This window comes from Nicotiana sylvestris, unplaced genomic scaffold (genome assembly GCF_000393655.2).
Source record: "Nicotiana sylvestris unplaced genomic scaffold, ASM39365v2 Un00058, whole genome shotgun sequence".
Classification (NCBI taxonomy): Eukaryota; Viridiplantae; Streptophyta; class Magnoliopsida; order Solanales; family Solanaceae; genus Nicotiana; species Nicotiana sylvestris.
Window position 1 is genome coordinate 41,340 of NW_027184394.1, and position 13,661 is coordinate 55,000.

The 13,661-nt window shown below is 38.8% G+C and overlaps 2 protein-coding genes and 1 non-coding gene across 5 annotated transcripts; 2 read left to right on the forward strand and 1 right to left on the reverse strand.

Moving 5' to 3' along the window:
• The first annotated feature begins 2,290 nt into the window (after window positions 1–2,290).
• Window positions 2,291–7,942, forward strand: LOC104226361 (EH domain-containing protein 1). Of its 2 annotated transcripts, XM_009778336.2 has the most exons (16): window positions 2,291–2,508; window positions 2,600–2,679; window positions 3,876–3,944; window positions 4,035–4,092; window positions 4,206–4,261; window positions 4,350–4,392; window positions 4,511–4,575; window positions 4,960–5,073; window positions 5,243–5,345; window positions 5,437–5,486; window positions 5,861–5,989; window positions 6,104–6,355; window positions 6,451–6,530; window positions 7,031–7,157; window positions 7,251–7,394; window positions 7,523–7,942. In XM_009778336.2, exons 1-16 carry the CDS (start codon window positions 2,424–2,426, stop codon window positions 7,706–7,708), a joined length of 1,641 nt encoding a protein of 546 aa, XP_009776638.1. In that variant the 5' UTR covers window positions 2,291–2,423; the 3' UTR covers window positions 7,709–7,942. The 2 variants fall into 2 exon arrangements, with proteins under 2 accessions (XP_009776638.1, XP_009776641.1); XM_009778339.2 differs by lacking the exon at window positions 2,291–2,508 and having other exon boundaries at window positions 2,594–2,679; window positions 3,892–3,944.
• Window positions 7,943–12,949: 5,007 nt separating this feature from the next.
• Window positions 12,950–13,020, reverse strand: TRNAG-GCC (transfer RNA glycine (anticodon GCC)). The gene has a single exon. It is a non-coding gene; the product is annotated as a tRNA-Gly (tRNA).
• A 74-nt stretch (window positions 13,021–13,094) lies between these two features.
• Window positions 13,095–13,652, forward strand: LOC138884848 (uncharacterized). Of its 2 annotated transcripts, none has more exons than XM_070165700.1 (2): window positions 13,095–13,179; window positions 13,368–13,652. In XM_070165700.1, exon 2 carries the CDS (start codon window positions 13,388–13,390, stop codon window positions 13,592–13,594), a length of 207 nt encoding a protein of 68 aa, XP_070021801.1. In that variant the 5' UTR covers window positions 13,095–13,179; window positions 13,368–13,387; the 3' UTR covers window positions 13,595–13,652. The 2 variants fall into 2 exon arrangements, with proteins under 2 accessions (XP_070021801.1, XP_070021802.1); XM_070165701.1 differs by having other exon boundaries at window positions 13,129–13,241.
• Window positions 13,653–13,661: the final 9 nt, after the last annotated feature.

Consider the following 13,661-nt stretch of genomic DNA (forward strand, 5'->3'; position numbering starts at 1 on the left):
CAAACAAGACGTCTTATCTCTATGAATTGAGATCGGAATAAAGCAAGATGAATAATTATGTTTTAGTTTTAAATAAGTTAGAGTCCGTTATATGAGCATGTACTATTCATGTTATGTTGGTATATTTTAATCTCTGTCTCAGTCTCATATTATATTATACTTAAAAATAATCAATCCATTATTGGGGGAAAATAGAAGGTACGGATTCTTATCACTGCTAATCCTAAAAATTAGGTACAGGCAATTTTATTGTTCTCTTGATGTACTTATATATATATATATATATATATATATATATATATATATATATATATATATATATCAATAATAATGTTGATAGGGCAAGTATAATCCACCGTAAATCTTGGGGCATTTGTATTTATACCCGCTTTGCAATAAAAATTGCAAGCGTACCCACTTTTTCGCGTAACTTCAGCATACGGGCCTGAAGTAGCAAATGCAATCACGCAAACTTCAGCATCCTAGTAGACGTGCCTGAAGTAGCAAAAAATGATGAACTAAATGTGCAGAAGTTTTTGTTTGTAATTGTTGAACTTAAGCATTCTAGTGCTGAAGTTTTGTTCTCTATTTGCTGAAGTTTTTATTTGTAATTGCTGAACTTAAGCATTCAAGTTGCTAAAGTTTTGTGATGCTGAAGTTATTTAGTTCATTTGTAAAAACTTCAGCACTAAATAAGCTGAAGTTTTTTTGTCCTGGATTTATTAGTTTTGTCATTAAGCTTTTTCAACAGCTTCAGCAGAAGTGCTGGAGTTATTTAGTTCATTTGTAAAAATTTCAGCACTAAATAAGCTAAAGTTTTTTTGTCCTGGATTCATTAGTTTTGTCATTAAGCTTTTTCAAAAACTTCAGCAGAAGATGCTGAAGTTATTTAGTTCATTTGTAAAAACTTCAGCACTAAATAAGCTAAAGTTTTTTTGTCATGGATTCATTAGTTTTGTCACAAAGCTTTTTCAAAAACTTCAGTAGAAGATGCTGAAGTTATTTAGTTCATTTGTAAAAATTTCAGCATTAAATAAGCTGAAGTTTTTTTGTCCTGGATTCATTAGTGTTGTCATAGTCAAACTACTGTAAAATAATCAGATTGCCAACAGTATCTATATCATAAAATTTTGGAAACAATAAACGTGAAAAGAACAGAATTATCATGAAAAGAATCACTAAGTATGACCTTAAACTTCCCGTACGTGAAAATATTCACAAAGTATTGTCTGCTAACTTACGTAATTATTTATAATTTATTTTTAAATAATCTGATAAATATACTTATGAAAATCATCCCATGAACTGAAGTTTCATAGCAGCACCAACAACAACAGAAGAAAGAAGAAGAAGAAGAAGAAGAAGAAGAAAAAGAAAACGAAGGAGGAGAAGGAAGAGGAGAAAGAGGGCTGAAATTGTTTAAAAAGTGGGTACGAGTTAAAAAAAATTTAAAAAATTGGTATAGATTAAATGGGGGCGACCAAATAGGGCGCCACGTGCAATTTTTATGTAAATCTTGAAGTCTTTAGAAAGGGGAAGAAATTCAAAAATAGCCAGATTTACAAGTGGTCATTCAAAAATAGCCACAGTTTCAAAAGTCATCAAAATTTAGCCACTTTTTATTTAAAGATAAATCTGAACAAAAATACTGTTCAAAATCCGGAAAATACTCCAGCATAATATTCTGGAATTCTAGTATATACTGGAGCCAGCAAAGTATACCGGTCCAACATAATATGCTGGAAGTTCATACATAGGTACACCGAACTCCAGTATATTATGCTGGACCGATCTCTGTTACAGCAAAATAGTAGCTATATTTCAATAACTTAGCAAACGCTGGCTATTTTTGAATGATGAATCCTAAAATTGGCTAGCACGTGCTATTTTAACTTAGAAAGGACATTGTTTAGGTTGCGTAATAAGGAACTAATTAAGACCATAGAACCATTTGACGCGTAATTAAGGCATGTTAATTGAGAAAATTCACTATCAAATGGCTTCCGTCCTGATGGCCCAATGGGCTCTTGCTAGGTAAATGACATCTGGTAACCACTTTAAGTATTTTGATTTATGAATAAGCTGATGGGTCTTGAATTTTAATTTTTTAATTTAATTTTTTGTGACAAAAATATCTTAAATTATTTTCTAAGTTAAAGATTTTGGTTTAAAAGTTGAGCACAAAATAAATAATAACCAATTTTAAATAGCATTTCTTAGAATGATTACGTGTGCACTAACCCCCAAAAGTGTGTTTTGAGTAATTTGTAGCAGTAGCGTAGTACGTAAATTAATAATGGGAAAGTGATCCGTGTTATGAGTACATCATTTTCAATAGTCGAGGAATTATACAAAAGGTAGATCTTGGAGAGTTTATTTGTTCAGTTCTCTGCATTTCAAAAGAAGAAGAGATCATTTAAGAAATGGAGTTTGATACAAGTCCCATTAATCGATGTTCCAAAGAGCATGAGAAGATCTATCAAGAATGGTTCAATTTCGCGGATTCAGGTAAATTGCTACCTTTTTTTCCCCCGTGTCATTCAAATAAGAGCAGAAACAAAGGAATTTGCAATAATGGGGGATTATTTATGGGGTACAGATGGAGATGGGCGTCTCACTGGAGGAGATGCCACAAAGTTCTTTGCCATGTCCAATTTGCCTCGTCCTGAGCTCAAGCAGGTTTGTTTCTTTTCTACTTCGTTTCTTTTATGTCTGTGAATGCTTCAACAATTAGGTGTTAACTGTTTTTTTTTATCTTGTTTAATTTGAATATTTGCTATCCAGTACTGTTATCATCCTCAATTTTGAATAGCAGTATCTTTTTTACAAGGGTGCTGTTTAGGTCAACTTACCTGCACCTCAAACTATTCCACTTGGTAACTGCTACCTCTCACCAGCAGCAAGCAAGAATCATTTAACTTTTACCGGCAAGGATTAGACTGATAAGAAGAAATCACATACATTTGAATGTTTTTTTTAAAAAAAAATAACTGTATTGTCCTGTATAGCTTGCACAAGTCTCAACTAATTTCACGGGATACCTGTTGCATCTCATTAGCACAGATACCGGGTAACTCTGTCCATCAAAGCTTAGACAGATGGAAAGAAATCGCCTAAGTGTTCATTGACCACTAGGCCACATTTGAACGTCTCATAAAATAAGTATGTCTAAGGCCTTCCATTTCTGGTATTTGTATTAAATGATAAGTTCTCAACTAATTAGCTTCTCGGAGTCTAGGTGCGCCTTTTGTAAAGGCACTTTTTGTTTCCTTCTTCGGTTCAATAGGTGACTTGCTAACTTGATCTTTGCGACGCATTAGCATGACCAACCTATCACTCAAAAGAACTCATGAAAATGACCTACGATCTAGAATGCTAAGCAGAAGATGAAAGACATGTGAGCAAGCTGTGAAAATCCTCAGGTTTTTAGGCCTTCTCTTAAAGGTTAATATTGTCAGTTGGCTCATTGATGATCATATTCAGGTTGCTATCATCTTCCGGGGGCTAAAGTGAACAAGATTGAGGCAGATGTTAAAGTTAAAGTATTTAGATAACTTCTAGTGATAAGCAGAATTAAGTTTAAACGGCAAAACAAAAATCTGAGCGAAGGGCAAACTGAACTCTCCTCCCTCCCTTGCACCTAAATCCTTAAATAAGGTATTTTTTTACTTGAGAAGTCCTATTATCTAGCTAGTTATCACATAAAGATATGTGACTATGGAATCGTATTTTGACCTATGTACGGACCTTATATTAGTAGCTTGTGCTGAATCGCATAGACCTCAAGTTTGCGGTTTCCTCCCAGTTTTGATGATTCATTTTCTGCTGCTTAAAATTGTTTCAACAATTTGTTTCATTTCCCTTCTTTTCCTAAGGTGTGGGCAATTGCAGATTCCAAGCGACAAGGTTTTCTCAGTTTTAGAGAATTTGTTATTGCAATGCAGGTACTACTTCTTTGTGCACTCTCATTTCAATTTTTTCGTTAATTCTAGTCCATCTAAAGCAGAAATCTTTCTTTGCTTTTTGATGTGTAGTTGGTCTCTCTGGCACAAGCTGGCCATGCAGTAACCAATGATCTTTTAAATGCTGATGGTAACTTGCGTAGTTTCATGTTTTTAATTTATAATGTACTGTGTTGTATGGCTTTCTTTAGCTTGCATCATTCTTCTCATATACTGATCTTACACATTTGAAATTCATTGCAGTTGATTTTGAAAATTTGCTACCCCCTGCAATGGAAGGTCTGGATGTCTTTCTTGCTGTAAGTATTCTGGATTCACCTTCTACCTTATTTTTCCTTTAACGCTGAAGTGACTGAACTGTAACCTTATTTATATCTTTTTAAACAGAAGAAGAAGAAGCCCATGCCTAAAAGCGAACCTGATCAGAATGGTATTTTACCTCATTACACACAAGAACTTATCCTATCTTTTCTTTCTTTATGGTCTTGGAGTGTGGGGAAGGGAGGTAGATGGTATGATTGCTTCTAACTGTTTGAATGGAGAAGCAGGTAGTGCTCCTGTCCCGACTGCACCAGCAACTAGTTGGTTTTCTTCATCGAAATCTGCAAAGAAGGTGAGTGTGGTTACTCTTTTTAAATAATATCACTCTCAAAATTATGCATTTTTTTGCTTATTCACAGCATATTTTGATATGCTATACAACTTTCATATGTTACCAATGACATACTAAAATTATGTATACCTATCAAAAAAGGGAAAAAAACATATTTAAATTCTGCATTATGTGGGGTTTACATATCGAGCTAAGTTGTCAAGAAGTATCTTTGTCCTTTTCCATTAGTATGAAGTTGTTTGATTTTATTTTGTCGGCTGTTGGTAGAAATTATTGCATGAGCTTCTCCTATCCCAAATTCCCCGACCACATCTTACAGCACTTCATGGTATGTTAATGCTTAGTTCTTGCTCCTAATGCTTCACTTTTTTCATCTGCCTACAGGTCTCTTTAACCTCTGTCACATCAATAGTTGATGGACTGAAGAAGTTGTACATCCAAAAGCTAAAGCCGCTAGAAATCGCATATCACTTTAATGATTTTGTCTCTCCATTGTTGGTAGGTGGTGCATTTCACTTCAGTGTTGCTTACTTTAAGATGTTGGGAAATAACTTCTTGCTCTTTTTCCTCCCCTTCAAGTATGCTTCCTTTTTATTAATACGGGAAAACTTGAAAATAGTGATAGATAAACAGCTGAAGTGCTATTGTTATGTGCTGTATGTGATAGGCGAATAGTGATTTTGATGCCAAGCCGATGGTCATGCTTTTGGGTCAATACTCCACAGGCAAAACCACATTCATTAAACATTTACTCAAAACCAGTTATCCAGGTTAGCTAATACTCCTTTTTACTCGTGTATGTCTCTTGTCTATGTGCTTAAGAGGCTCTTGTTTACATTGTCACATCCTCTATGTCTATAGGTGCTCACATTGGTCCGGAGCCTACAACAGATAGATTTGTGGTTGTCATGGTATTTTCGCCTTTCTTTACTCTTAATGACTGATATGTGGTTGTCATGGTAGTTTCGCCCTTTCTTTACTCTTACTGACCACTCTGGTCACTCATAACTGCTTGGATTATGGTCCTGAAAAGAAGAAATCTATACATGTCTCTGCCAAGCGTTCAATGCCTTCCTCCATTTAAGTGTCCCAACATAAGGTCCACTTTAAAAGACACTTCACAGTTTATAATTTTCTTTTCTTTTGTAGTCTACTATGTATGTCTCTATTTTTCATGTGGGAGTTCAGATTTCTGCTGCTTTTCGCAATAGTTTCACCAATATGATACATGCTTGGGAATAATTTTCTCAAATGTTGTGATCGCTTTCTACTGTGTGTAATACAGAACGGGCCGGATGAAAGAAGTATTCCAGGAAATACAATTGCTGTTCAAGCAGATATGCCATTTAGCGGTCTGACAACTTTCGGAACTGCATTTTTGTCAAAGTTTGAGTGTTCTCAAATGCCGCATCCTGTGAGTTATGGATCAATTTACTTGTACTATAAAATGAAACAACCTTTAACAAAACTCAGAAAACATTCAACTCCTTTTTTTCCTGAAACAACCTCTCTCTCGTGTTAAAAAAAGTTGTTGGAGCATATTACTCTGGTGGATACTCCTGGAGTTTTATCTGGGGAAAAGCAGAGAACACAAAGGAGCTATGACTTTACTGGTGTGACGTCCTGGTTTGCTGCCAAGTGCGATCTCATCCTTCTTTTGTTTGATCCCCACAAGCTTGATATAAGCGATGAGTTCAAACGTGTGATTGCTTCTCTTCGAGGCCATGATGATAAGATACGTGTGGTTTTGAACAAGGCTGACCAAGTTGATACTCAACAAGTAAGGCAAATTTTTTTTCTTTTGTTCCTTCATGTTTTCCACCGATTTCTGGACTATGCTACTGGTTTGATTTCATCAATTGATCTCAATTTCAGCTTATGAGGGTTTATGGAGCATTGATGTGGTCTTTGGGGAAAGTTCTAAATACTCCGGAAGTTGCTCGCGTCTACATAGGGTATGATCTCTGTATTTTTACAGCTAATCCAATAACCGACTTGAATGGGCATATTTTGGCCAACTAAATGTAATTGAGTTGCACCAAAACGGTAGTATGAGGATAAATAAATTAATGCTACCTGATGGATTCAGAACGTGGTAAACTAACTCTGCCTCACTGTTGGGTCAAACTTTTGGTAACATATACTAAGTCTAAGATAAATCGCTTGGGTTTTCAGGACTTGAAAGTGTGCACCTATGAGACATCACATTTGCTTACTAGATGCTATCATGTGTTTAATATAATTGACCAACCCACACAGTTGCTCCCCTCTCTAATGCTTAAGTGCAGATTTAATCTGGACACTTCAAATTAAATATGAAAATATGCATGTTCATTTCCGATAGTGTCATCAAGTCATTAGTGATATTTCAATTTAGATGGAGCATATATAAAATTTTCATTTCCATTTGGAGTTTTATATTTTTCATTAGCATTGTGATGTTTCGCTTGCACAGATCATTTAATGACAAACCAATGAATGAAGCTGCTACAGGACCACTCGGGAAAGAACTTTTTGAAAAGGAACAAGATGATCTCCTTACAGACTTGAAAAACATACCAAAGAAGGCTTGTGACCGTCGTGTAAATCCACAACCTCATATCGAGTCTTTATATTGCTCATATACTAACAATACTTTAAACATGGATTGAAAAGGAGGTTTTTATTGTGTACAGATCAATGAATTTGTAAAACGTGCTAGAGCTGCGAAGATACATGCATACATAATAGGTCATCTCAGAAAGGAGATGCCTGCTATGATAGGCAAAGCCAAGACACAGCAGAGACTCATTGATGAATTGGAAAATGAATTTGGAAAGGTTTAACTCTCTCAAACCCACCCGCGCATTTACATATTCACTAATCTGTCATGTACACATTCACAATGCTTATAATTTCTATACTGAGCACTAGTATTGTGTTGGAATGGACAATTTGTCCCAAACAGGTTCAAAGGGAATTCCATCTGCCTGCTGGGGATTTTCCAAATGTTGAACATTTCAGAGAAGTTCTCGGTGGTTATAGCTTTGATAGGTTTGAAAAGTTGAAACCCAAGATGATACAAGATGTTGACGATATGCTTGGTTATGACATCCCTGAACTTCTCAAGAATTTCAGGAATCCTTATGACTAACGAGGCCTAGTGCTGTTAAAGTTTGCAGTTATATTTGCCTGAATTTTGTTTATTATATAACTAACTCATTGTATCTTGTAAGTTGTAATCTTATTCCTTTTTGGTCTCTCACATTGAGAATTCTGCAAAGAATTTGGGTTCAATCAACCCATACTATCAGCCGGCAGTTATGGTGGCACATAAACACATATTCTTCAGAATTTTGAACACAGGAAGATAATTAGTTCTGTGTTAGCATGTGTCTTTCTTTTCTCTTGTTACAACAACAACAACCCAGTATAATCCCACAAGTGGGGTCTGGGGAGGGTAATATGTATGCAAACCTTACCCCTACCCCGAAGGGTAGAGATGCTGTTTCCAGGAGACCCTCGGCTCAAAAAAGCAACAGGAGACGATATATTAGTACCATAAAAATGCATAATAAAATAACAGCAATATAGGAGATATGAAATACAAAATACGAAATAAGAAATAGATGGCTGGTATAGTAAAAACTAGCAAGTAAAACCATGCAACAATAGACGAGCAATGACATTCTTAGTCTAACTCCGAACTGGCTAGTCTCACTCTATTGTGCTGTAGAAATATTCACAATTTTTCCTTAACCTACAACCTTAATGCTCGACCTCCTTAATTCCCTGTCAAGGGTCATGTCCTCAGTAATCATAAGTCGCGCCATGTCCTGTCTGATCACCTCTCCCCAATACTTCTTAGGTCGTCCTCTACCTCTCCGCGTGCCCACTACAGCCAGTCGCTCACACCTCCTCACCGGTGCATCAGTGCTCCTCCTCTGAATGTGCCCGAACCATCTGAGTCTTACTTCCCGCATCTTGTCCTCCATGGGGGCCACGCCCACCTTCTCTCGAATATCTTCATTCCTAATCTTATCCATACTTGTATGCCCGCATATCCACCTCAACATCCTCATCTCTGCTACTTTCATCTTCTGGATGTGTGAGTTCTTTACCGGCCAACATTCAGTTCCATATAACATGGCAGGCCTAACCATTGCTCTATAAAACTTACCTTTTAGTAACGGTGGCACCTTCTTGTCACACAAGACTCCCGACGCTAACCTCCACTTCATCCACTCCACCCCTATACGGTGTGTGACATCCTCATCAATCTCCCTGATCCCCTGAATAACCGATCCAAGGTACTTGAAACTACCCCTCTTGGGAATGACTTGAGAGTCAAGCCTCACTTCAACTCCCGCTTCCGTCGGCTCAACCCCAAATTTGCACTCGAGGTATTCCGTCTTCGTCCTGCTCAACTTGAAACCTTTAGACTCAAGAGCATGTCTCCAAATCTCTAGCCTCTCGTTGACGCCGCCTCGTGTCTCGTCAATTAGAATAATGTCATCAGCAAATAGCATGCACCATGGCACCTCCCCTTGAATATGATGAGTCAGTGCATCCATCACCAGGGCAAATAGGAATGGGCTGAGCGCAGACCCTTGGTGCAACCCCGTAATAACTGGAAAGTGTTCAGAGTCGCCTCCTACTGTCCTAACCCGAGTCTTAGCTCCAGCATACATGTCTTTAATCACCCTAATATAGTCAACCGGGACCCCTTTATCCTCTAAGCAGCTCCATAAGACCTCCCTAGGAACCCTATCGTACGCTTTCTCCAGATCAATAAACACCATGTGGAGATCCTTCTTCCTATCCCTGTACTGTTCCACCATCCTCCTAATAAGGTGGATAGCTTCTGTGGTAGATCACCCCGGCATGAACCCGAACTGGTTGTCTGAAATAGACACCGTCCTTCGCACTCTCATTTCTACCACTTTCTCCCAAACTTTCATGGTATGACTTAGTAATTTGATGCCCCTATAGTTGTTACAGCTCTGGACATCACCTTTGTTCTTATACAACGGAACCATTGTACTTCACCTCCACTCTTCAGGCATCCTATTAGTCTTGAATATAACACTAAACAATCCAGTAAGCCATTCCAAGCCTGCTCTACCCACACACCTCCAAAGTTCAACCGAAATTTCGTCTGGCCCGGTAGCTCTGCCTCTTCTCATCTTACGCATTGCCTCCATGACTTCATCGATCTCAATGTCCCTACAATTACTTAATTCATGGGGACTGTCGGCATTCCTCAATTCCCCAAGTATAATATCCTGATCCCCTTCTTCACTTAGAAGTTTATGAAAGTAGGTCTGTCACCTCCTCTTAATCTGGTCATCTCTCATCAAAACTTTGTCGTCATCATCTTTTATGGACCTCACTTGGTCCAGATCCCGAGTTGTCCTCTCTCTCGCCTTAGCGAGTCGGAATAACTTCTTCTCCCCACCTTTGTTCCTTAGTTCCTCATACAGACGAGCAAAAGCTGTCGTCTTAGCCTCCGTCACTGCCATCTTCGCCTCCTTCCTAGCTACCTTATACCTTTGACTGTTCTCTCTCTTCTCCTCCTCGTCAGTGCTCCCTACTAATCGCAGGTAAGCCGCCTTCTTTGCTTCCACTTTACCTTGGACAACTGCATTCCACCATCAATATCCTTTGGGACCACCATTGTGGCCCGTAGATATCCCTAACACCTCTCTCGCCGCCTTTCTTATACAGTCCGCCGTCGTCGACCACATTGTGTTTGCGTCCCCACTACTTCTCCAAGCTCTCATTGCCGATAACCTTCCTTCCAACTCCTTAGCTTTATCCTTAGTTAAGGCGCCCCACCTAATTCTGGGGCGTCCTTGTACTGACCTCTTCTTCCTCCTTATCCTAATACAAATGTCCATCACCAAAAGCCTATGCTGCGTTGAGAGGGTCTCACCTGGGATAACCTTGCAGTCCTCGCACAACCTTCTGTCGCATCTCCTGAGGAGGAGATAGTCAATCTGAGTCTTCGCCACCGAACTTTGGTAAGTAACCAAATGTTCATCCCGCTTCGTAAAACTCGAGTTCGCAATGACTAGATCGAAAGCCTTGGCAAAGTCCTACAGCGAAATGCCCCCTCCGTTCCGCTCCCCGAAACCAAAGCTGCCATGCACCTCAGTGTACCCACCTGCAGATGACCCAATATGACCATTGAAATCTCCTCCTATGAATAATCTCTCAGAAGGCGGTATACTACGAACAATCTCATCCAACCCCTCCCAAAAGCGCCTCTTAATATCCTCATCCAAGCCTGTTTGCGGTGCGTACGCACTAACGACATTTAAAGTACCCTCGCCCACCACCAACTTAATAGTCATTAGTCTATCATTCACTCGCCTGACCTCTACCACGGACTCTCTAAGATGGCTATCTACCAGGATACCCACTCCATTCTTACCCCTCAGGACACCAGAGTACTACAACTTATACCCATTCACGCTTTTCGCCCTCGATCCGACCCACCTAGTCTCCTGGACACACGCTATATTAATCTTCCTCTTCTGAAGGATTTTACCAACTCTATGGATTTACTCGTTAGTGAACCTATGTTCCATGACCCGATTCTCAACCTATAGGCTCTTTGCCCCATCTACCTCCCCTGCTACCCGTCCCACCCCCTGACCTCAGCCCCACACTCTACCCCACCTGAGGACATGCCCTTATTCTATCATCCCAAACTATAACCACTACACCTACAACAATGTAGAGAAGACTCACTAGTGCACAACGGACAACGAATCAAACTAGAAGGAAACAAGTGGCAACTAGTATCCTAGTTGAAAGGTTTAACTATTGCGAAGTAAAGTAACAGTAATTTAGCTAACACCAAAAGGGAAACAGTAAAACAGGAGGTACCAACTCCCGTTAACAAAACATGTGGCTGATTTGTTGTACTCGATGTAGTTGTACGCTCACGCACCACTTCCTACCGCCCTTTGCTGACACTCGCCCAGGTTGCTCTCCTTTGCCAGTGCTCGTGCGCCCAACTTGTCTCCAATACTTCGAGAATTCCTGAAAACACAGAAAATACCACGACCCAAAAACCAGAAGGAGTTATCACCGCTACCACTGGTATATCCCCAACAATATAAAATGTACAAAGAAAGGAGAAGAAGAAAACGAGAATATAAAGGGGTGGGGCAGATTTGGGACGCAAAAAGGGTGGGGCAAGAAGACCCGATACTATTATATAGTTATAGTATTATATATCATTCCACCACAAAAATTCATTTGAAATTGAGAAGCAAGGTCGAGAAAGAGAGTAAGTGAGAATACCACAGATTTGGAGTCAAACTCGCCAGAGCAGCGGTATTTCCAGCCATGGTCACCTATTAGAAGTCGTCAGATTTGATTTTTTAGTGAAAGCTTTTTAGATCTAGATTTTATTTGTTAAGAGAAAGAGGAAAATAAGTATTAGAAGATGAAGACAAAAAATAGGGGTCACCGGCGCAACTTCGTTTTCGGCCAGATCTAAAAAAAATGTCGGTAGGTTGCTAGATTTTCTCCCTCGTGATATAGATATCAATCCAAATACAAAGAAACTATGGTTTATAAAGAAACACGGCTCTTGACAAAAGACTATGCTTCTTTCTTTTCTCTTGTTATTTTCTGTAAATCAAACTGAAGGGCTTACATGAAAAGCTAAAGAAACTGCACTACACTCTGAGGTTGGTAGAAATAGAAGATGCCCGAAATACCAAGAACAACAACAACAACCCAGTGAAATCCCACTAATGGGGTCTGGAAAGGGTAGTATGTACGCAGACCTTATCCCTACCCCAAAATACCAAAAAATTCACTGAAAAGTACATAGGAAAAACTTACACGTGGTGTTTACACCTATAGGTTATCATGGTTAAATAAAAACTAGGTAAAAGCGTGCATTATTTAGTTATGAGTAAGTAATATTAGTGTATATAAAAATACATGTCATGTATTTATTAAGTTAGTTGGAAACACCGAGTTTCATAGTGCAGGCAGTGGACTCACAATATAACGATTTGGGACTCAATTGATTTAAAGATAAGATAAAATTGTGCCATTAGCTAACTTTGGTCAGGTGATATCAATGTATGCAATATATAACTGTCATGTAATCAACATTGCACAACTTAGACGTGCATGAGTTATTTTCTCCAGGATAGGTTGTAGACTCAAACATGAACCGATAGTATATTCAAAACAACCTTTTCATGGAATGGACAAATTAAAAATGAAAGAAAATAAGAGAAGTAAATAGAGAAAAAAAATGTAAAAAAGAGCTCAGAAACGCTGTAGTATCATCCTAGAATCGGACAACTGCGGTGACCCTTTAACATCACCGCACGTAGCGCCAGAAATCATCACGGCTCTTTTATGCACCAGCCGGGAATCGAACCCGGGTCTGTACCGTGGCAGGGTACTATTCTACCACTAGACCACTGGTGCTTCTTGATTCTTACGTAGTTTAAATATCTAATAATATGGACTCTAAGCTGTGTCGCAATACATAGATGAATGGAAAAGGAATTCGCCTTTACTCGTAGATTCGTAGTTCGCAAATCTCATTCCTAATCGCGCGAACTCGCAGAAACGACGAGCACCTAGGTCTGTGGCCTCTCACTTCTCTCTCTGTAACCCTGACTCACTCTGCGGTTTCTCTTTTTAGAGTGAGCTTTTTGTTGAACTCAACATGTTTGATGAAATGCCTCTTACCTTTTATAGTATCCAATTGTGCTTGTGCATTTCTCGTTTTAGAGTAAAGCTTTGATTTTGTTATTTGTTTCTCCTTGTAGGGAAACGAGAAGCTAACAAGATGCTGCCACAGCGGATGAAAAAGGCTATGACAGACAACCCAAAGAAATTAGCCAATTTGATTGACCTCGTAAATCTCCCTTCAACACTTAGAGAATTCATGGGTCAGTCACAGACTTCTCGCTTAGGTTGTTTTAAACGTGTCTGGTCTTACATCAAGGAAAACAATCTCCAGGTATTAACCATATTAGTAAGCCGCATCAATTAGAAAATATCATGGTTGATAGCTCTTCCGTCCCATTTTATATTACATTGTTGAACTTATTTTGAAGTTT